Source organism: Phaenicophaeus curvirostris, chromosome 3 (genome assembly GCF_032191515.1).
Source record: "Phaenicophaeus curvirostris isolate KB17595 chromosome 3, BPBGC_Pcur_1.0, whole genome shotgun sequence".
NCBI classification, from domain to species: Eukaryota; Metazoa; Chordata; class Aves; order Cuculiformes; family Cuculidae; genus Phaenicophaeus; species Phaenicophaeus curvirostris.
Window position 1 is genome coordinate 50,440,148 of NC_091394.1, and position 24,334 is coordinate 50,464,481.

At 41.1% G+C, this 24,334-nt stretch overlaps 1 protein-coding gene across 5 annotated transcripts in view; it reads left to right on the plus strand.

Annotated features, from left to right (window-relative positions):
• The window catches only part of LAMA3 (laminin subunit alpha 3), a 119,179-nt gene that overhangs the window by 61,120 nt on the left and 33,725 nt on the right, over nt 1-24,334 (plus strand). For 4 of the 5 annotated variants that reach the window (XM_069853983.1, XM_069853985.1, XM_069853986.1 and 1 more), the window contains 10 exons: nt 153-371; nt 1,259-1,463; nt 4,490-4,634; nt 5,416-5,556; nt 6,932-7,096; nt 9,760-9,861; nt 11,043-11,126; nt 12,066-12,296; nt 19,999-20,112; nt 23,046-23,155. In XM_069853983.1, coding sequence (XP_069710084.1) covers nt 153-371; nt 1,259-1,463; nt 4,490-4,634; nt 5,416-5,556; nt 6,932-7,096; nt 9,760-9,861; nt 11,043-11,126; nt 12,066-12,296; nt 19,999-20,112; nt 23,046-23,155 — 1,516 coding nt within the window. The remainder of the gene's footprint in view (nt 1-152; nt 372-1,258; nt 1,464-4,489; nt 4,635-5,415; nt 5,557-6,931; nt 7,097-9,759; nt 9,862-11,042; nt 11,127-12,065; nt 12,297-19,998; nt 20,113-23,045; nt 23,156-24,334) is intronic. The other variant, XM_069853984.1, reaches the window with a different exon arrangement.

The window sequence follows — 24,334 nt, forward strand, 5'->3', positions numbered from 1 at the left end:
ACTAATTTAATTAAAGTATATCCTTGCATGTGTACTGATACTATCCTTATGTCAAAGGACTGTTTGAAAGACAGAACCCTAATTTACTGGACCTCTGTAAAGCCCTCTCATAACAATTCCCAAGTGCCAGTACTTACACGATGTATATTTCAATTTAAATAGCCAAGAAGCATCAGCCTTCTGCAAGGACTCTGTAATGTCACTAGTGGCTTTCTACAACAACGGAGCCCTGCCATGTAATTGCCATAGTGCAGGTGCCATGAGCCCTACTTGCAGCCCCCTGGGAGGACAGTGTATCTGCAGACCTCACGTCATCGGTCGTCAGTGCAGCCGATGTCAAACTGGCTACTATGGATTTCCATTCTGCAAGTGTAAGTACATGCTTTGACTTCTTCAGCACCTGACCCAACCATTTATTGAATTCTCCGATTTTACTGGCATAGGTGCAACAGCCTCATGTTTCTTTACAGGGCTTGATCCTTTGAGAGGCCAGTTGAGCCATCTAAGCTTTAGCATAGAATAGCTTTTATTTTAACACAGAAGTAACCCCATTCCATTCAAGTACTCCTACTTCACAATGAAGTGTGCCTACACATGTGTTGTCTTACCAAGTGTAGTAGGCTTACAGTTTTATTCTTTCAAATCCATATTGCCTGTCTTTCAGTCAAATGATTTTCTGCACTGACTGCTAAATTATTTCTAAGTTACCGTTGTATCCCAGTTTATACCTTCAAGATTTTCTATACATAATCAGAGTAAGCATTCTCAATTCCGCTTTTTCTGATGTTATCCTTAAAACATAAACAGATTCATAGATTACACCAACAGTCTTCAGCTGCTTTCCCAGATAAAATACTCTAGGTTTATTAATGTTAATTTGAAAAGCAATGCTCTTAAGACCAAAAATATTCATTGTTTAATGCCTAGCAGTTTGGGGAAGTGACAGTAATGTCTGTGGTGAAGTTAAGTAACCAATCTGTGCAAAAGAGCCGAAGTCTTAAGCTATTTTTTCAAAGTATCATAACAGTCACATAGTTGGTTTCCATTACCGTGGTTTGTCTCAGTCTCACACTGTTGTGATAGTTGAAATCAAATAAACCAGCTGAGTTTAAAACCAATAAAGGAGAGAAAAGGGTCATGCATACAATCATACATACAGGTTGTGTGTGTTTGATTCATATACATATACAAATTTCATAACAGTTGATCATTGTAAACTGGGATGTGATTAATCTGTAGAACATTTTCTTTAACCTAGTATGCAACTGTGGGCAGCGTCTTTGTGATGAGGTGACTGGTAAATGCATTTGCCCTCCACAAACGGTGAAACCAAAGTGTGAAGAGTGCGAGAAACATTACTTCAGCTATCACCCTCTTGCTGGCTGTGAAATCTGCAACTGTTCAGAAAAAGGAGTCGTTAATGTGGCAAGCCCAGAATGTGAAAAAATCAACGGGCAATGCAAGTAAGTTTGGGTCATGAGCATTATAAACAATGCATGAGTGGTTTGCCTCACCCTTCTTTTCAGGTATTTGGAAGGGCTGTGGGAGACTTTGGTGAAGATGAATAGGGATTTAAGCAATGCTCAGTGATAGTGAGGACTCAGCTGTTTCAGGGGTACCTGCAGTGCTTTAGTAGAGGCATGGTTTGTGCAGGTAGCTAATGGTGGGATTTGGGATACCTGAGCTTGCATTCTGTTTGCCGGTGACATGCCATGTTACTCATGGTAAGCACCTGAATCCCTGTCCTTATAGAGGACCTCAGATCAGAGCTCTAGACTTCTGGACATCTACATTTGTAGTGGTTTACGTTATCTCTCAGATTCTAAAAATCTTGCACTTGACCTTCCAAAGACTAATGTCTGGGTTTCAGTCCAGTGATGTTTCTAAGTATTGTAAAGCTTGAATGTTCGCAGTGAGTTCTGAGAAACTTTGATGATGAGTACAGACTGACTGGAAAATGTTGTTCATTTGAAGCCAGGGGTGATAATTGTTCTGAAAATTATGCTTTCTGTGTGAAATATCCATATTTTTCTCTATCTCAGCATACTGAAGTAAAAATAAATTCTTCGGTTTTATTCTCTTATTTATGTTCTCTAGAATATGTATAGCATACAGCCACAATCATAGGGCATCATCTCAAATTCAGATGCTGTCAGTATTAGTATAGTTGAATATTTGTGTGATTTCCTCGGGGAGATAGAATTCTTAAATAGCAAGTGCAAATATTTGATAGCCAGTAGGTTCTGTAAGACCAGAGTTGGTTCAGTTTAGCTGGTTTGGCTATGTTTTTGTAGGGTCTAACAAAGAGAAATACGATCCTTCCTGCTCTGCCATTGGTCCTGTAAATGAGACAGAGAATAGTCATTTTTAGAGATTATTCATATTATTTCCTGAATATAAATTATTTTTCTAAATCTGTCCTTTCCATTAAGTACATAATTGTCTTATCCCAAGGACAAAAAGAATTTTCATATGTGGAAGTTGGGATTCAGCTTTAAAGTGTAACATATTTTTTATCTCCTTATGCACTCTGAATCTCATTCATCTTTCATTTTCCCCATGCAATACAAAATAACAAGAAAATAAATACTATGCAAAAATAAATATAATAAATACTTGAGTCAAATAAAACCTGCTACTTCAAAGAAAGGGCTTAGCATGCTTCTACTTGACTAAAATTGAGGGTTGTTTTTGTAGAAATAGTAAGATTTTTCTGTTTCAGTGAAAAGCTGTGTTGCCTGATTGTAATGGTGATATTTTTCATGTGCAGCCTAGTTGGTAATATCAAAGCCTATCAGTAAAAAAATTCTGAAGCAAGGTTTGTCATTTAGCAAATTCTTTTGGACTGCTTACTAAAGTATATAACTAAGAACTACATTCCGATTACTGCTTTTCCTTCTGTGGTTTACATGAAGTTCAAAGTCCCCATCCGGCTCCAGTTATCGGTGTTATACATCCAGAGAAACACTGAGAAACCTCACCCATTGTTTGGTGACTTGAATAATTGCTTTCATATATTAAATGAAGTGCAGTCTACCTTGTCTGCACATTTTAGCTCTTCATTTCCATTAGAGTCATAGCATTTTTCTACATATGAATTTGATGCTGAGAAAGGAGACTCTCGGCCTGCTGAGACTTTTAAGAATTAAAATGCGGATGGTGGTGGTAGAAGACATTCTTTACCAATGAATCCTTACACTCTTGAAACCTCCTTTGGGCTGGTATGAAGAATTTGCCAGCACAGGCAGGAACAAGAAGTGTCATCAGACCTAAATTTTCACTAGTTTCATCAGTCTGTGCAAGTTTATTGTAAAAGTAGGGTGAGGTAGCTGCTGCCTCTGAAAAGTGTTTTCTCTTATCTCAAGTTTTAGGCATAGTTTAGTGTTGGGTTTTGCATCTTCTCTGCTTCACCTAAGCTCTCATGAGACCTCACCTGAGCACTACATTCAGTTACTGAGTCCTCAGCATGGGAAAGACATGAATCTGTTACAGTGAGTTCAGAGGGCCACAAAGGTGATCAGAGGGCTGGAGCGCCTCTCATATGAGGAAGGGATGAGAGAGCTGGGGTTGTTCAGTCTGGAGATGAGAAGATTCCAGGGAGACCTTAGAGCAGCCTTCCAGTACCTAAGGGAGTCCTGTAGGAAAGCTTTGGAGGGGCTTTTTATAAGGGAGTGCAGGGATAGGATGAGGATAATGGTTTTAAGCTGAAAGAGGGGAGATTTAGATTAGATATTATAAAAAAATGTTTTACTGTGAGGGCGGTGAGGCACTGGCACAGGTTGCCCAGGGAAGTCATGGAAGCCCCATCCCTGGAGGTGTTCAAGACCAGGTTGGATGAGGCTTTGAGCAACCTGGTCTAGTGGAAAGTGCCCATGGCAGGGAGTTTGGAACTGGATGGTCTCTAAGGTCCCTTCTGACCCAAACCATTCTGTGATTCTATGAAATCCAAGGCATTCATCTTTCACTGAGCAAAGTGGATTTCATCCTTTTTGAATAGTTGTCAGCTAACTCAAGCCTCGTGGTGTAGGTTGAAGTCCCCACAATTATTCATATGGTTATGATTCTCCACCTTTTTGTTAGCAAGTGAGTGCCTTGAGAAATACCCAGTCACACCCTCCAGCTATAAAATCTTCTTCCAGCTCTGCTTACCTGTGTACAACATGGATGTTTCACAACTTGGCGTACAGAGGGGCTAGTTCTGCACTGCAGGCCTTGCATAGCTGCAGAAGTCTTATTTTATTGTTAGCATTTATATCCTTCAAAATCAAATCCATTCCTAATCAGTTCCTAGGACCATATAAAACAACGCTCCATTCAAATCTGAGAACAGAACTAACCTGCTGCTCTTTCTCCATGAAAATCATAAAGTTGTGTCACAGCCATGCAATCATTTCAAAGATCCACCTGCCTTTTGTTTTAATTCCCCCTTCCTTGCTCCATTCCTGCCTCCCCTATTGACTCCCTTCTCTGTATTTGTTTGTTGATAAAGATGCAAACCAGGAATAAAAGGACGACAGTGTGATCAGTGTGCTCCTGGTACTTATGGTTTCCCAAATTGTGTGCCGTGTAACTGTAACAGAGATGGAACAGAACCAGATGTTTGCGATCCCCAGACAGGAATTTGTCTCTGTAAGGTCAGATAAATCAAATTACTTCTGCATTCATAAGCTTTCTTTGCACATCAGTGACTACTTCATATTTAATGGGGTGAATGAAGTGAATTTATCATCAACCTTTCAGTAAATGCAGCTGTACAAAGCCATCACAACTTGCAGAATGTGCACAGATTATCATGGTAGCAGTTAAGTGCCATTTTTTAAAGAGTTCAATATCTGTCAGTTGTACAGGTGGTCTTAGATACTGCAGGATGTTGCAGTGCTGCAGAGGAGATATCCGTTGATTCACTGAAGCAATCTGTACCCTGCACATATCCACTTAATGCCACTGCATCTTGACTTTTGGATGCTAACCAAGACCCAGGCTTTTTTTAGCTGTATTATGTCAGATGACATTTCAGCACATCATTATATCCAGGAAATCTTTTTTGTTCTGATCTGCATAATTAAATGTGATAAATGTGAACTTTTCACAAGTGACCTTTTATATTGTAGGTTTGGAAAAGCCAGCAGGAGGGCTTTTGGCAGAGAAGTTACCAGCTGTCTCTGACTAATATTTATTACTCATTGGTTCACTTTATCATCTTGAAAGGTAGTTTGCAACTAACAGTGTCCAAGAAGTCAGTTTGATTTGCATTTGGAGTATGATGTATCCAGACAATCACACATTTTCATTCATCTTTCCATACAATTAAATAGATATTTTTAAAAAATATTTGTTTAATGTGCAGGAGATTTTGGGGGCCTCACCAAAGCCGAAAGGAAAGCGCTGAAATTTCTTTGAACTATGCTTTAACAGGAGAACATTGAAGGTGTAAGATGTGATATCTGCCGACCAGGATCCTTTTATCTGGACCCTTCTAATCCCAAAGGATGCACCTCTTGCTTTTGTTTTGGAGCAACAAGCAACTGTCGCAGCACAAATCATCGTAGAACCAAGGTGTATTCAATAGTGTTTTTTTTACTTTGTTATTATGAACCTATATTTATTCCATTAAGGAAATACCAGATTTCTACCAAAATTGAAAAAATATTTTAGTAGTTTCTAGGGATAAGGAATATTCTGCAAGCAGTAGTGTAGATTTAGTGCAGCCTTATTAAGTCGTAGGTGTAGTATGGAAGTGCCTTTCAGCAGAAATAGCCCTTTTCACCTGTTTGTTTACAAAACCTTAGTTGAACCAAAGTTGAGCTGGCCTTCTACTGCTTTATCTTCAGACACTAGTTCATCATTAAAGTCAAAGATCTCCTTCAAGATGCTTTGATAAACTTGTGTGTCCTATGATGTCTGTATCATAGATGCACTTTGAAACCTAAGAAAAGTGTGATATCCTCCACAGAGAATGTAAAAATTGTCCTCCTTGCCTTTTTTGCCTGTTAAAAAAGACATGACATCAAGGGTGAGAAAAGGAGGAGGAGAAGATAAAGTTTTAGTAGCCTAAAGGAATGGTAAGATGGCTGAAGACTGAAAAAGAAGGAACAACTGCCTGAAACAGTGCAAGAGAAAGAAAAGAAAGAAACAGACCTAGAGTGATAGATGGGGAGTTTAGTTTAGGCTTAGACATAGACTAGACACAATCCAGTTTGTGGCACTTTATTGCTTACAAGCAAAGGATGGAAATCTGGCCTCAGTAAAGTCAGTAACGAACTTCTATTTGCTTTAGGATTATTTCTTCTAGCGGTTAGGTTAAGAGTTGGATTTGATGTTCTTAAAGGTCTTTTCCAACATAAATGATTTTATGATTCTATATGCATTATGCTTTCTTTGGCCCAGGATATTATAAATAAGAAGATGTATGGTCTTTCATGAAACAGCAGCCATGGACATAAAATATGTATTAAAGAACCACAGTATTAGACTATATTGCCAGCCTTTCCAAAATATCCTTCTGTGTCCCCTCCCTCCCAGTTAACCTACAACAGCAGGTCTGCACTATGTCTTTTAGGTTACCTTCCTTGGTTTGATTTTGGAATGAACTTAAAAAAGCACCTTCAGATCATATCCTTGGGTTTGTGTACGCAATTCATAGTCACCTCCAGAAGGCTTATGCCTTCGTATGACTGAAAACAGAATTTAGTTTGCAAGTGACAAACCAAATGCCTGTATCCCAGGTAGCTTTGGCAGGTGTGTTCCACTTACACTCTCTTTTGAGGCCCTTGCAACATCCAGTGCTTAAAGACTGGGCTGACTCTGAAGGGGTTGAATTTTGTACTAAGGGAATTATAGGGGGCTAAACAATTCTTCCTCATTACTTGGTGCTGGTAAAGTTTAGTAATGGATGAGACAAGCTTTGATTTCCTTTATGTATTTTCATTAGTTTGTCGACATGAGGAACTGGCACTTGGAGACAGTGGATGAAAATATTGACATTCCAGTCACTTTCAATCCAGTCAGTAATAGTGTAGTGGCTGATGTTCAAGAATTGCCTCCTTCAGTGCATAGTTTGTACTGGAAAGCGCCACCGTCTTACCTGGGAGAGAAGGTAAATGACACCTAATTCATCTGTTTTAATAATATATATTCATTTTTTTGCCAGCATCATTGATAGACAGTCTCATTGTTATTCTTAGATACTTTTCTCTCTTCCCTCAGGAGATTCTTATCTCTCTCACCTGTCATGCCACAAATCATAGCATTTTACTTCTGAGTACAGTGTTAAAATTATAGCTAATAGCATAGAATTAATCATCTTGCTTGGTGCCAAGGAGGCCTTTATGTGAACAGCATGATCAAGAGCTATAGTTCAGGGGTCTGGTACCTTGAGCTGGTTTTCTGAAGCCCAGAACGCATAGAGCTTGCTAATGTTCCTGAGTATCCCTTAGATTCCCTAAAGTATCTCTTGGGCAGATTTCCCAAAGAATGAAAGGTGACGACGTGCTCAGTGGCATGCAAAACCCCCAACTTTTTGCTTTTGATATGTTGCTTGGGAAGAGCAACACCTGGTTTTCTAACCTTTGTGTTCTTTGAACTGTTTGCTGCTCTTTCTACTCATGCATGGGAACAGTCTTGTACTTGTAATACCTTGATGTTTCAGGCTGGGGATCCCACTGATCAGGGGTACTTGGCTAGTGGTGTCTTGCAGGTCCAGAGCCCCAGATTTCTCCCTGTTTGGAACTCTGACAGTGTTGATAACTGCTAGCCAGTGATAGGACACAGTCTCTTCAAATGCAATCCTACTGTTACACAAGTGAAATCAAATGAGATAGACACCAGAGCATTAAACGTGGTACAATTTCTGAAGTTGCCGAGTCCTCGTTTTAAAGACTAGAGCAATATTTTTCATCCTATTCTTCTATGCTCAGAGGTGCATATCTTTCAGTTGAACAGCACATTTTGTTAGGGTGCTTTTTGTTAGTGTTACAGAGGTTCTTGTTTCAATATCTGCAGATTATTTTTCAGAGAAATTTCACATTAAAGTGTACATTACCTACTATAGTGTTAAACCAAAAGGACTTCTGTGGTTCCCATAACAAAACATAAAGCAAGCAATAATCCTTTCTAAACGCAACTATTAAGAACAGTGATATGAATTTAATATTGCACGTCACAGTGTCTACCAAGGCATACCATAACTTGCTTTTATTTACAGTGACAATGCTGTAAATAAAATAGTTCTATTTTTGGACCTTATTTTACTGTGCACTATGTGTAGGTATATTTTATCACAAGGCAATACTGCAGTAGTGAAAGTCCCCTAAAAATGCTACCTATCTTGTGTGTGTTTTACAAAAGAATGAGTTTACCAATTATTCATGTTGTTTTATTCTGAAAATGTCAAGTTTTGGTCTACTTCCAGTAATAGCACCTCCTTTGGATAATGTGAATAAGATCACTCCAGACATTTTTCAGTATAATGAGAGTATAAATACTGTTCTCCATTATCTTAAACCTTTTAACAAGTTCCCCCAGAACATTAATATTTAGTAGAGTATATTTTCTTTTCTCTCTCTATCTTTTGTTTACAAAGTTAAAAGGGAATCAAATGTAAAATGTATAGCAGTGCAGAAACTAATAGTCACTGAGAAATTCAGATCACATCATCCCCATTTTCTGCTCTTTCATATTTTAACATTCTATTAGTAGATTACTCTTAATGTTAGAAAATAAATACTGTACATATAGAATACAGAGGGTAGTTTATAAGACCAGTATTTTTCCATTTAAAAAAATCATCAAAAAAGGAGTAACATAACAGCCTATCATATGGGGCAGTCCATATGGGTGTTATATAGGAAATAAGCTGTAATTTGAACTTTTTTATATTTTTGAAAAAAAAATTATATAGGGTTGTTTTGGTTGTGTTGGCAACATACAGCTAATGCTCCAAATGAGGTTTTTGAAAATGCAGTTGGCTAAAGATAATACCATTAGTTATGGCTCTGTGATCAAAGGAACAAATTTAGTACTAAGATGTCTGTGCTTTGTTTGTAATTCATGAAAATATATTGAGATGGGTAGACTGAAGGCTGGTGCTTAACTGTAGAACACCAAAATCTGTCAAAGCAGTTCTTCCTCCTGTGTCAAAACCAAGCTTAAGCTATAAGGGCAAATAACAAGCGGTGCAAAACAAAGTAGTATTTCTGTGTCAAAACACCTGATTTCACCTAGTACTCAAAAACCTTTCATCTAGGCTCCTCTTGGAACAAAAACTGTCTAGGCTGTGCCTGGAGCTTACTTTTCTCAGTATGTTTTGAACTGAGTCACTCATACACAACCCAGGGAAGCTATTTGTCAGATGATTCACACTAGTCAAAGTTTTTGTTCTGAGCAGCAGCGTATGTAGTTGGCTGAGTTTGAGGCTGCCTGTGGTTACCTCTAGTTGAGCCAAGAGAACTGCAGTTTCAGCTCAACCTACACCAATGGTCTTCTTACAACAAAGCTGGTATCAGCTGATATCAGTAGAAGTCCTGTCCTCCAGAAGGTGCAGCAAAGATTTCCTGATCAGATTCATCTTTATAGTAAGTTTAGAAAATGCTGGCCTATGAAAGCCACATTTAAACTTCTTCAAACTGATTTCTTTTTTTATCTATGGCTGTTCATGGGGTTTAGTACCACCTTCATTGTCAGTCTGACATCTGCTTTTAATGAGCCAAATTTGTTCTGTGGGGCAGTAAAGTATCTCTGGTCTTGTGCATTTTCTAACAGCTTTCTTCATATGGTGGTTTCCTAAGTTATCAAGTGAAATCTTTTGGCTTGCCTAGTGAGGGCATGGTTCTTCTGGATAAAAGACCTGATATTCAACTAACAGTAAGTTTTGAATTGTTTTTTCTTTCAAGCAATACCAATACCATGATTTTTTCTGTTACCTGAAAACTATGGCAAATTTTGCTCCTCCTGTTTGACTTTTATAGCAACTTGCTACATTTTTATAAAAATGATTTTACTATGTTTTGCTCAAAGTCATCAACACGCCTATCTCTGTTGCTGAAGTTACATACTATTAAGCATAACTGACTTGAGAGCAAATAAAAAACGACAATTTTCTCTGCAAAATGCACCTGTGGAAAAAAAATGAATTAATGCCTTGTACACTTGTCAACAAGTGTAGCCCCGACTCTGCAAAATACACCCTGGATTCCATGTGTAATTAATCTCATTTGCTGTGAGAATTTTCTTGAACATAAAATTAAGTATAATTATAAGGCTTCAAGGGACTGAAGTGAAAATGTGTTTTAGCTTTTTAATTTAACCACTTTAAGGCCCAAACTGAAATCTTTGACTATTTCTTGAAATTCCCAAGGAAGTGGTTTTGTTTTTTCAGATCATCAGAAATACTTATTCAGTATTCTAGGAATCTTATTGGGAAACATGCAGGGGAGAGGACAAGAGGGAATGGCCTCAAGCTCCGCCAGGGGAGATTTAGGCTGGACATTAGGAAAAAATTTTTCACAGAAAGGGTCATTGGGCACTGGAACAGGCTGCCCAGGGAGGTGGTTGAGTCACCTTCCCTGGAGATGTTTAAGGCACGGGTGGACGAGGTGCTAAGGGGCATGGTTTAGTGTTTGATAGGAATGGTTGGACTCAGTGATCTGGTGGTTCTCTTCCAACCTGGTTATTCTATGATTGTATGATTCATAAAGTAGTACAGTAGTAGCCAAAGTTGTTTGTGCATCAGGATGCGAAGGGGAGTGTTTGAAAGTGCAAAAACGTTTTTACTCAAATGCAATAAATAGTTCCTGGGAAAATCATTTTAATCGGCATTTTATTTGAAAGCAAGGTTGTTAATAGGCAAAAGCAGTGAGAAACCTCCTGACACTAGAATGCAGTGCTTGCTATACCACTTCACTGACAAAATGACAGTTTTCCTAGTTACCTAGTTTTTATTCCCCAACACATAGAATAACATGTTTCACCAAATTTTGTTGCATCTGAACACTTTACCATAAAAAGTAGTGAGATGGCAATGTTACATCCTCTTTCTTACACAGGGCCAGCAAATGAAAGTTGTTTATACGGATCCGAACAACCCACTGCCTGACCGTCAATATTATGGTCGTGTGCAGCTAGTTGAGGTAAGAAATGAAAATGCAGTGGCCTTCCTTTTTCTTCCCCGTGGCACACAAAAAATACGCAGGTAATATGTGCAGAAATACCAAATATTGATAATGTTAATGAATATAAACTTAAATACTGTAGACCCTGAATACAAACATTTATCTCTCTTTACTGCCACATTGAACCTAGGTTCTGGTTCATGCCACCTAAGTTTAGGCATCTTAGACATCTTGGCACCAGTTTGGCATCTTGTCCCATTTAACCCACTCCCTCCAGGGCCAGTGGAGTAACACTGAATCAGTCATCAATGAAAGATGATTCATTGTAGCCTCAGACAATGCTTAATGGTGATGGAATGAACTGTTTTCTTGGTGTCTAGCTACCTAACTTAGAATGGGTGTCCAACATTCAGACAGGTGAATTTAGCAGGGATTATTCTTACCTTAAATCTTTGCTTAGAAGTTCAAACTGGGTTATTTATTCCTGTCTCATATATAGGCAGAAAATATGTTTCTTCAATTCTGATTCTGTTTCAGTAATGCCGTGCCTGTTAGCAGCAAGAAAGCATGTGAAGGCAACCCTCAAAGACTGGATTTCTAGAACTTTGCCTGCTCTTAAAAATAAAAGCATTTTCCTCCACCCTTTTATGGTTTGGTGGGTGGTACCTCAAAGATTTTTGGATGACTGAAGAAGAATCTATATGCGTCTTCACTTTTCAGTATCTTTGCAACATAAAGACTACATCCCTTTTTATGCTCCTTATTCCTTTTCCCACCTATCCAGTGTTGACATTCACTGTATTTATTTTCCTAAAATCTATTTCACCCTACACCAACCGGCACTATTATGGTCTTTTCCATGTGGTTTTCTCCCTTTTTCTGTCGTCCTGTCTTCTTTGCAGACACTCTTTTTAAGAAGCAGCTGGGCTGTGCTCACTTTGTACCCTTAATGTTCAGGGAAACTTCAGGCATGCCAGCAGCAATAACCCGGTATCCAGAGAAGAACTGATGATAATCCTGTCTAGGCTAGATGGCTTACACATCAGAGGCCTTTACTTCACGGAGACTCAGCGATTAACCCTTGGTGAGGTTGGGCTGGAAGAAGCCACCAGCACAGGAAGCGGCAGCATTGCATACAGTGTCGAGACATGCTCCTGCCCTCTGGAGTACTCTGGTGACTCATGTCAGGTAGGAAGCATTTGCCTCCGTACTGCACCATTAGCTTCTGTCTTGCCTACAGCTATACAAACTGGTTTAGTTAGAGGCTAGTTATTAAAATAATTAAACATGCTTCTTGTAAGCATGTTCACTTTTGATGTCTCAAATACTTTCACAGTCTATTAAGTACTGTACTCAACTTCTGATTGCTTTTGTAGAGCTTTGAATGTCATTTTACTTGGGTAAAGCACTATAATGAGGAGTTCTTCTGTCATGTCCTACAACAGGCAGAATAATCTCAGTTGATACTTGCTTTAATGGAGAGAGGGCAGAGCTGATTTGATCAAAGTCTGTGAGATCCTACACAGTGAAGAAGATATCTGGCATTCCTTATTTTAGGAGGGTCCAAGATATCTGAACCTAGATAATACTGGTTACTTTCCTTTTTTCATAGAATGACTAACAATTTCCCTATTTTTATAAGAAAATGTTTGAAAGCTGCAGTTAATGCAAAAAGTATTTGGAAATATTTTTATGAAAGAGAATGTAAACATCGCAAAGTTACCTAAGAATGGTGAAATCCCAGATGCAGTTGTATATCCTGGCTATGATGCTGCTCCTGCTATAATTCTTTTGGTTGTGACTTGGCTTAGCTTAGACCTTGACTGTTACCATGTGTAAACACTCAAGACAGCAGAATTAAATACTGAAAAGTGATGTGCAAAGTGCAGAAAATAGGAGGAATTTTTCTTTCAGAAAATGACTAAGTGTTACTGTAAAGCAGCAATTTCTGTAGTAACTCATAAACATTTGTGAAAGCTGCGCTCGAGTCGGGGAACTCCTTCACATGGTGAAGGAGCTAAGAGAGGAGGTGAGGAGGCTGAGGACCATCAGGGAGTGTGAGAGGGAGATTGACCAGTGGAGCAGGGCCCTCTCACTAACCCAGCAGCCTGCTGGGGCTGGTGTGTCAGAACATCATCCACCTGCAAACTGCATGGTTGGGGGAACAAGAGATGGGGAGTGGCAGCAAGTTCCTGCCAGAGGAAGGAAAGCTGCTCCCCTCACCCAGACAGCAAAGCCCCAGATCCCCCTGGCGAACAAGTATCAGGTGCTGCAGGTGGAATCCAGCCCTGAGGATGAGGATGATGGCTCCCACAGCCTAGAATCCTTCCCTAGGCTGCACCATTCTCAGAAAAAGATAAAAACATCCTCCATCAAGAAGAAGAGGAGGGTGATTGTTGTAGGGGACTCCCTCCTAAAAGGAATGGAGGGACTCGTTTGCAGACCGGACCCGCTCCACAGAGAGGTCTGCTGCTTACCGGGGGCATCAGGGAAGGAGGTAGCTAGAAAACTTCCTTCCCTGGTCCATGAGACAGACTACTATCCTCTGATAGTAGTCCAAACTGGTAATGACAGCCTAGCAAACAAAAAGGCCAAAACCATCAAGAATGGCTTCAGGGCCATTGGGAGAATGATGGAGGGCTCTGGGGCACAAGTAGTATTCTGCTCCATCCCAATGCTAAATAGAGAGGAGCGGGAAGCCAGGATGAAGAATTCGATTAATACCTGGCTCCGAGCCTGGTGCGTGGAGAGGGGCTTTGGCTTTTTTGATCATGGGGTGGCTCACGCACCCCCAGGCTTTGTCGCTAAGGGCGGGACACATGGGTCTCCTAGTGGGGCTAAAGCCCTTGCTAAAAACCTAGCCAAGCTCATAAATCAAGCTTTTAAACTAGATGTGAAGCGGGAGGGGGTTGAGCCCAGGCTAGACATCAACGAGCCTGGATGTGGGGAATTGGTGATTGGGAGAGGGTGCGCGGGTGAGGACCACCAGTACCTCACCACACAGAAAGTGGGGGAGAACACACCTCAGGGTGCTAAGGGAGATGCAGGCACTCTGGTGCTAGCTACTCCAGTTACCAGGCAGTTGGGAACGAACCCTGTTCCCTCTAGGAGGGCTGAAGGCTCGGCAGCTCAGCTGAAGTGCATTTACACCAATGCACGCAGCATGGGAAATAAGAAGGAAGAGCTGGAAGCTATCATAGGGCAAGGAGCCTATGATGTCGTTGCCATCACGGAAACATGGTGGGACGACTCATATAACTGGAGTACAGCTATGGTGGGGTATAAGCTTTTCAGGCGGGACAGGAAGGGTAGGAGAGGAGGCGGGGTAGCCCTCTTTGTAAGGGAGGACTTGGACTCCATTGAGATGGATTGTGGTGATGAGGAGATTGAGTGCCTGTGGGTCAAAATCAGAGGAGCTCACCAGAAGGTAGATTTTGTGATGGGAGTCTGTTACAGACCACCCAGCCAAGGAGAAGCAGCTGATGAGCTCTTCTATGAACAGCTGGGGTCAATCTCTAGATCAATGCCTCTCGTTCTTGTGGGAGACTTCAATCTTCCTGATATCTGCTGGGTGTACAATACAGCAGAAAGGAAGCAGTCTAGGGGGTTCCTGGAGTGCGTGGAAGACAACTTCCTTGCACAGCTGGTGAATGAACCAACAAGGGAGGGTGCCCTCCTGGACCTGCTGTTTGTGAACAGAGAAGGCCTTGTAGGGGATGTGGCAGTAGGTGGACGCCTAGGACTAAGCGACCATGAGATGATAGGGTTTTCTGTTCTAGGTGAAGTGAAGAGGGTAGTTAGCAAGATGATAGCATTAAACTTCCAGAGGGCAGACTTTGATTTCTTCAGAAGGCTGGTTGGCGAAGTCTCATGGGAGACAGTACTCAAGGGCAAGGGAGCCCAGGAGGGCTGGGAGCTCTTCAAAAGGGTGGTCCTAGCAGCTCAGGAGAAAGCCATCCCCATGTTCCGGAAAAAAAGCCGGCAGGGGAGAAAGCCAGCTTGGTTGAATAGAGAGATCTTGAGGGATATCAAGAGGAAGAGAAATGTTTATGGGCTCTGGAAGAAGGGACAGGCCTCTTGGGTGGACTACAGGAGGGAAGTGAGATTGTGTAGGGAAAAAATCAGGAGGGCTAAGGCTCAGCTAGAAATTGGATTGGCCAAGTCTGTGAAAGATAACAAAAAATCTTTCTACAAATATATAAATAATAAAAGGAGGACTAGGGAGACTATACAGTCCCTATTGGACACAGAAGGAACAACAGTGACAGGGGATGAGGAAAAGGCTGAGGTACTTAATGCCTTCTTTGCCTCAGTCTTTAGTTGTAAGGAGGGTTGTTCCATCTGTGTACAAACCCAGGAGCTAGAGGAGCATAATGAGGCTCCCGTGATCCAAGAGGAGGTGGTCAGAGCCTTGCTAGCCCGACTAGACAGCCAGAAGTCTATGGGGCCGGACAGGATTCACCCAAGGGTACTGAAGGAGCTGTCGGATGTGCTGGCCAAACCCCTTTCCATCATCTTCCAACAGTCCTGGAAGACTGGGGAAGTCCCACTGGACTGGAGGCCGGCTGATGGCCGGCTGATGGCCGGCCCATCTACAAGAAGGGTCGCAGGGAGGATCCAGGAAACTACAGGCCTGTCAGTCTGACCTCAGTGCCAGGGAAGGTCATGGAGCAGGTGATCTTGGGTGCTATCATGAAGCACATGCAAGAGAACTGGGTGATCAGGCCCAGTCAACATGGGTTCACAAAAGGCAGGTCTTGCCAGACTAACCTGATAACCTTTTATGACAAAGTGACTCGGCTGCTGGATGAGGGAAAGGATGTGGTCTTCCTGGACTTCAGTAAAGCCTTTGACACGGTTTCTCACAACATTCTGCTTGACAAACTGTCAGCCTCTGGCCTGGACAAGCGCACGCTCTCGTGGGTGGAAAACTGGTTGGATGGCCGGGCCCAGAGAGTGGTGGGAAATGGTGTGAAATCCAGCTGGAGGCCAGTGACAAGTGGGGTTCCCCAGGGCTCAGTGCTGGGTCCAGCCCTGTTCAATGTCTTCATCAATGACCTGGATGAAGGCAGCGAGTGCACCCTTAGCAAGTTTGCGGACGACACTAAGCTGGGTGGAAGTGTCGATCTGCTGGAGGGTAGGGAAGCTCTGCAAAGGGATCTGGACAGGCTGGACAGCTGGGCTGAGTCCAACGGCATGAGGTTTAACAAGGCCAAGTGCCGGGTCCTGCACTTGGGGCACAACAACCCTATGCAGTGCTACAGACTAGGAGAAGTCTGTCTAGAAAGCTGCCTGGAGGAGAGGGACCTGGGTGTGTTGGTTGACAACCAACTGAATATGAGCCAGCAGTGTGCCCAGGTGGCCAAGAAGGCCAATGGCATCTTGGCTTGCATCAGAAACGGCGTGACCAGCAGGTCCAGGGAGGTTATCCTCCCTCTGTACTCGGCACTGGTGAGACCGCTCCTCGAATCCTGTGTTCAGTTCTGGGCCCCTCACCACAAGAAGGATGTTGAGGCTCTGGAGCAAGTCCAGAGAAGAGCAACCAAGCTGGTGAAGGGGCTGGAGAACAGGCCTTATGAGGAGCGGCTGAGAGAGCTGGGGTTGTTTAGCCTGGAGAAGAGGAGGCTGAGGGGTGACCTCATTGCTCTCTACAACTACCTGAAAGGAGGTTGTAGAGAGGAGGGAGCTGGCCTCTTCTCCCAAGGGACAGGGGACAGGACAAGAGGGAATGGCCTCAAGCTCCGCCAGGGGAGATTTAGGCTGGACATTAGGAAAAAATTCTTCACGGAAAGGGTCATTGGGCACTGGAACAGGCTGCCCAGAGAGGTGGTTGAGTCACCTTCCCTGGAGGTGTTTAAGGGACGGGTGGATGAGGTGCTGAGGGATATGGTTTAGTGTTTGATAGGAAGGGTTGGACTCGATGATCCGGTGGGTCTCTTCCAACCTGGTTATTCTGTGATTCTGTGTGATTCTGTGTGATTTTTTAAAATGAGAATTAAAGAATCTAGGCCAGATCAGCTGCGGAGAGATTGAACAAAACAACATTTACGGTTGGCTTATATCTTGTGTGTGCATCCAGTGCTCAGGGCAGCACATCATTATCTATCAAATACCATTGAGGAAATATTTCTAGAAACTTATTTTTCATACATTTGATGTTCTGTACCAAGCACAAATTGATGAATATTGACTAAAATTCCTACTGCTGTCCCATTTCATTAAAGATGCTGCCTTTATAAACAAAGGTGTTGGGTTTTTTTATACAACCTGGTGAAAATCCATAGCTGAAGGAAGTGATCAAGACACTCACCTGGGTAGTTCCTAAGCCCTATATGTTTATGCAGCATTACTCAGGCAGTGATTTACTGCTCTAATCACCTAGCTCTGTCTGGCTGCCTTAGGTGATGCCTGCCACACCCTGACTTAGGTATATATTCAACTACGGGAATTGCAGGGTTACTTGTTAACCTCAGGAACAGTAATGTGTGCTGTACAACTTGACTCATGTATAGAGTTTAAAGGTGGGGCCCGTCACAGCGCAGAGCCTTATTAATCTGAGTCAGAAGCTGGAGAAGAAGGGAGAGAACAGACGAGCGCCAAAAGGATAGCAGCGTATGTTCACAGCGGAGCTAAAGTAAAATGATGGCCCAAGCAGCTAGGCCAAGGAATGCAGGATGGCTGATTGTCATGTTAGTAACCCTGGGGCATTGTTTAGCACAAGATATGCAACAGAGGCTATGGTATCCTCAACTTCAACAGGGAAGTCAGCAGCAACAAGTTCAAAGGGATTTTTACCTAAGACAGGTAATTTGTTAATTTTCCCTTTCTCACTTGCTTCCTTCTTTCTCTTTGTTCTTAAATGAACTGATTTGATAACAACTTAGATGCTACTTAACATGAAAGTAATAAGAAAGCTAATCTTGTATCTCAAATTACTTTGCTAACAAAAGTGTGTCCAAGAAGTTGCTTTTAAATTGAAAACAGTCAACCTGCACTCCTAAGTGCTTAAAAGTGCCTAGAGTTCTATCTTCATCTGGAATCAATTTCTCAGTATCACAAATGCTGTTGCAAAAACAAAGTGCCTACATAGTCCAAATGTGTTGTTTTAAAGACTACATAAAGAGAAAAACAAACAGCTGCATAGATTTTTTCCAAAAGTGTTTGGATGTATTTTTAAAACTAGTGATTCATTTTGCTCTCAAAATGAGAATTTGCATTTATTAGAGCCTGTGTTTTACTTGCTTGTGCTATTTAATTTCAGGCCCTGGTTTCTTCAGAAGCTGTATGTATTGGCTCCCTGTTGTTCAACGAACATATTCACTATTTTAAAAATACATCTGAAAAATTTCAAATGCCTATTCTAAATTCAGTCCTTGCTCATACTGAAGTCACTATGAAAATCTGTTGAGGATGTTAATATTATGCATATTTTTTCCCCATTTATCTCACATATGAGAAGGTAAAGCTGCCACTAGCAACTGTTGTGTAAACAGAAGTAACTCAGTAATCCTTTTGGTATCTGCTTTGGGACAGGTGAATTTTTCTTTCTGTGGTAGTTAGATGGTTGATAAATCCACTGATTAATCCTGCTCCTGCATAAAAGCTTACACCTCACGCCACTGGAACATGATTTGAGATACCATCCCACAAACCCCTTGCTCTTCAGGAAAGTCCCATCAGTCTTGATCATGCAATTACTATTAGAGAAGATTTATGGCTTTAAACTTCAATTATCACTTGTTTTCTGAATGTCACCGGGGCCAGCCCCTGTTGATGAGGTAGAGGTGAGGTTGAAGTGCAGTGCAGAAGTACGTTGCTGGAGGCAGGACCCTGGAAGCTGTTGACTTCGTGGGGAACACAGCTTTCTCCCCTCTTCCATACAACTTCTGATCTTTCTTGCACCATACCAGCTTAGTTAGCTGTGAAAAGGAGCAAAGGAATAGAAGGGATAGACTTATGTCTGGTCATTTTTGGTGTGGCTGGTGTGCCAGGAGGATGCTGAGCAGAGAAGGTGGGCATGAATTTTTGAGTTGGTCTGTGTACAGGAAGGCTGCATGACTGGGAAGAATTCCTTGTGCTTTCCCTCCCCATGCCAAGCAAGAACCTGTTTATAACATATTAGTGACTGCCTTCCTTGTGGAGGCTAAGAAACTTCGTCTCTTGCTTCATTCATAATGTTCCTCTCATTCAGCCCTCTATTTAAACCTGACTTTCATATGGCACACTGTGTTCCTGTTCCTGTGCCCTCAATAGCTGAACATTCTTCTCATGCTTCCTGGGTCTCTGGGACAAGTCTGTACTTAGAAATTAGACTGCTGTGTGTTTTGTTAAGATCACCTAGCTCTGTCTAAGCATGGCTCTGTGTAGCTTGAGGTAGACTTACTGTGTAAGCCATGATGACTTCATGTAAAAGATATCTCATCAGAAGGATTTCTAAGGAGTACAATGTAGTTAAATTAATATCAAGATTTCATTTAACCACTTGCTAATATGTGAAATATCCATGTTTTCTTCTCTGAGAACACTAGTCTAAATCTATATTCCAGTGTTTTTCGGTGGTTTAAGTCATAGTCTACCTCTTTGTATATAGCCACAGGAAATGTGTTTTGCTCTGAGGTTAGAGTGAAAATGATGAAATCCAAATTACCACAAAGTGTAGAGCACAGGATTAAAATTAAACTTGTCCATCTCATTCATGAATATTCACTGAGTTAAAATACCGATAATTTAACCAATATGGGTTTCAACAATACAGGCTTAGAAGAGTTTAGAAGGAAATGAATACTTCTACTACTCCTTGGAAATGGCAAACCTTCCTATAACCTGTAAAACTTTCTTTCTACCAGCACTCAGTGTTTTGCTTTTTTTTTTCTCTCTTCTTATTTTCTAGGAATGTGGCCTTGGATTTTATCGTGAGAATAAAGGATTATTCACTGGACGCTGTGTCCCCTGCAACTGCAATGGAAATTCAAATAGGTGTCAGGATGGTACTGGAAAATGTATTGTAAGTAAACATTAACATTGGAGAAATCATTTTTTTAAAAAGGAGAAAAAAACATTTATTTTACTACAGTATAAACTATACAGTATTGTTAAATTCCTGGCAACTGGAACAAACCCTTGCGTGCCTCATTCTCTATATCTTGTACTGTTAATGAGCCTAAGTTGCATACAATTCCATGTATGTTTAACGTATCTCTGGATTAGTAGAGTAATATGTGCCCTTGTTTTTGTTTTCTTCTTTCCCCTATAATTTTTGTTAGTTCATGGTACGATAAGTCACCAAATTAGTGTACATATAAGTATTTGCAGCTTTTTATAATAAATGTGGGTCTTATCTTGGCATATGCAGTCTTTAGTTTTATACATATGTACTAGGATTTGCCAATTCTGACAAACAGCACGTTTATGCATAGCATAGCCTTTGCAGAATCTCTAGTTCAGTCAGTGTCAGTAAAACTCTACTGATCTTAATTTACAGCCAGGCAAATTAAAAGATGTTGGAATAAAGATGAGATGAAAAGGATAAAAGTTAGATTAATTAGAAAATTTAAGCTGTTACAAAAGACAGAGTGGGGTGGATTTTGCTCCCTAGCACACTGCATTAAACCTGAAGCAGCTTCGCAGGAGCTGATCAGCCCTCGTAGCAATGCAAGTGTGACATTGGCTCACTGTGCTTCTCTGGCTTATGTCCATCATGCTTCTTTGAAGAGTTTGTTCTGAATGATTCCCACTTAAAAACATTTCACTAATTTTTCTTTACTGTGTAAATAAGAACCTTGCCAACATCTTTAATGGTCTGTCTTCTCTGTTATTTCTTCCTTGTTCATGCTGCAGCCTTTCTGCCTGCAGTGCATTCCTGCACGTTTTGTCATTCCCCCCAACTTCGTCTCAACGAACCCTCTTGCCTTAATGGAAATTATAAACCAAATCAGCACATTCTAGAGGATGACTTACAGGCTGCTGCTTTGGAGAGGCAGGGCAGGCTGTGACAGGAAAGTGCTGCAGCAGAGCTATAAGCATGAGGAAGTTTTACTTCAGATGGAAAATATAAAGAAAAATTGCAAAATTCACTTTTACCTCATGAGTTATATAATTTAGGTTTCTCTGTGTCCCCTTCTTCTCCCGGCTGGGTTAACTTTCAGGTAGAGCTAAATCAATGCTTGGCCCTGGGACAAAATTTAGGATAAGCAAAGTCATCCAGGATAACGTGGTGAAAAATGAAAGCCCAGAGGGCCTGTATCTCCATCATGAGCCTCCACCTACTAACGAGTAAGTTTGTCTCTCTGTAGAGGAGCTATGGGACAAAGACCTGTAGTGCTGCAGAGAAGATGAGATAGCTTCCGAATGCAGAGTTGCTAGGTTTCATATCAAAATAGCAAACTGCTTGCTTGGCCTCCTTCTTACTGCACTTCATCTGGAGCACGAGACCCCAATACCTTCACATTTCAACGTCTCTCCAGTGATAGCCTCCAGGGAAGGTTTTGTGAGGCTGAGCCCAGGCTGACTTATTCCTCTGTGGCAGCTGCAATCCTCCCCAGCTCAAATATACCTGTGCCACTGCCTGCTGGTGGAAGGAGAGGGTTGCACTACTGTGCTGCTGAAAGCGGAGGAGAATGGAGCGCAGGAGGAAGTGGAGAAGACAGAAAAACTGGTTCTTATCTGTAACGAAAAGCTGGCCTTCTGCCGCAAACTGGGCTTTGCGTCCCAGTTGTCCCTGCCTTTCACCCGGAAAGACACATTCTCTTGGCAGCAGCGTGGTGCTACTTGCTCATGCCATGATGTGTTTTTACATGTCGTGTAATCCCATGTGCATCGGTGTTTCTGTTGTGGCCCTGACATGTTCTGCTCTGGCTTCCTTGTACCATATGGGTGCATATGAGTCAGCTGAGAGTTTTCCTCTCAGGGTTTGCAGTAGTTTGTGGTTTGGAGATATAGTGACTCCAGGAGTGTCTCTGGCCCTGTGAAACTTGAAGGAAGATCCATGAGAGAGCTGCTACTCTGATCCAGTTCTTGTATGCCACATAGATAGAGGAACAGCATGGCACATTAGGTTGCTCCAAGAGGAAAGCAACAAATATTATTAAATACATCTCTTCTGCTGCTCTGCAGTTTAATTTATTCTTCAGGATTGTAAGAATTAGCAGTAATTATGTAGAAACTGTCTGGATTTTCCATGAGCTTTTTGTAGAGGATGCATTTAGGTACTTTAGATAATGCAAAAACAACTTGCTTCTTCTTGCCCTGTAATGTCTAAATGGGTGTGACAACTAGACAGCACTAGGAATAAGAGTGTTTCTAAAATAAGGTATCATTCCCAAGAATTTTATCATGGAAAAAGTGGCCCGGTTTTATCAGTTTCAATTGTTTTCCCAGCTTTTCCTTTTCATTATTTATTCCAGTTACCCCAGATAAATACAGATAACACATACTGTGGAGAAAGAACATGAAATTCAACTTTTATCTGAATCTACTGGGAGAAATAATTTTTTGTACTAATTTCATGGATTTTTTTAAGGATGTACTTGGGCTCAACTAATTGCATGCTTTTAAATTATATGTGCCTTCTAGTTAGAGTTAGGATGCAAAATTTAAAGTTCCATTTAAACATAGTGGTTTTTAATTGAAATACTAAGACAGAGAGAGTGCACTAATGGAATGTCCCTTAACAAACTATGCATCCAATTGAATTTCTTTAAAAATATGTTTAATGACGCTTGTTTATCTCTTACTTTTCCATAACAGTGAGCAAACTGTGCTTTCTACAATTAGAGGATGACTATTTTGGTCACAAAGGCAGTTTGGCAATTAGTGCTTGATTATGTGGAGGAAAAGAATGTATCCTCTGAGTAGATTAACTATATCTTTTTAAAGTAATAGTAAAGCCATATTGAATGGTAAAGCATTATTAACTGTCTTGCTTGTTTCATTTTGAAGAACTGTCAGTATAATACTGCTGGGGAGAAGTGTGAGCGCTGTAAAGATGGTTATTTTGGAGATGCCACTCAAGGTTCCTGCCGGGTGTGTCCTTGCCCCTATACAAACAGGTACAGTAAAAGGTCATAAGAACTCAGGGCGGGGAGGATTAAAAAAAAAGAAATAATCACAGACCCTGCTACCATAGGAAGATAATGATCTTTATCTGTATACTCCTATTGCCCAGCGTAGTGGGGCATCAGACCCACTGAGGCACATTAGACCAGCAGTAACTTGGTGGTCTGTCTCATGGCATTGCCCTTCTTCACAGGCTGAGTATTCCAGTCCTCTCTCTCTTCCTGAACCACAAAGGCATGCTGCTCATCACCTATAGGAGCCCCAAGCAGTTGTCATGGGCTTATGTACAAAACCACCAGTAACTGCTCCGTAGTGAGAAATCTAGGGTGGAAGTCTTTTCTGTTACTGGGCATATCCAGAATCTTTCTTGTTTACTGAAATGCAAAATGGAAGTTATCTTTAGTGTCACATTTCACACCAGTACTCTGGCTAGGAGATAAGTGATGATGATGAAACAAGCTGTTTATATGAATTCAGAAGATTTAGTAAGATGCAAAAATAATAGAAAAACATATCTAGATTTGTGAAAGAGTATGATTGCTCTTCAGGAGAAAGCACCTTTTGAAGTGCAAACACTATGAAATCTAAAAAATAAAATTTACTTCGATCTAATGAGGTTTCCAGGCTTTCAAAACTGGGCAGTAAACTGCATTTTAAATGCATGATATGTTTAGCCACATTGTTTGTCATCATTGGCCGATTCTGAAATGTGAAATGGGTTAAATAATAACAAATACTAAAAAAAAACCCTAGCCTATAAATTGCTAAAGGCACCACATAGTAATTTCCAGGTGTATTAGCAAACACCAGGTAGCCTTAAGTAAGAGATTTACACTGTCAGGCAATAGACAGGTTTTTCATTTATCAGAGAATTTTGATAGATCTGATTTTGACAGCATTGGCCTCTTTTGCAGGTGCTTGCCTGAGGCTGACTGAGCATATTTTTAGTCATCTTTTACTTTAAGAGTGCTGAAATACCTAGGGAGACCATAAAGCTGTGCAGTTTTATAGCTGCACATTATAGTGGTAAATACCATTCCTGACATTTCCACCTAGTCAAAATTATGTGTAATTCTTAGTGCAGACATCTGTCTTCGGATAAAGCAAGTCTGTCATAGATTAAAAAATGGAAATAGCAAACATGGCCTCTCTCTGCTTCACCTCTTGCTTGC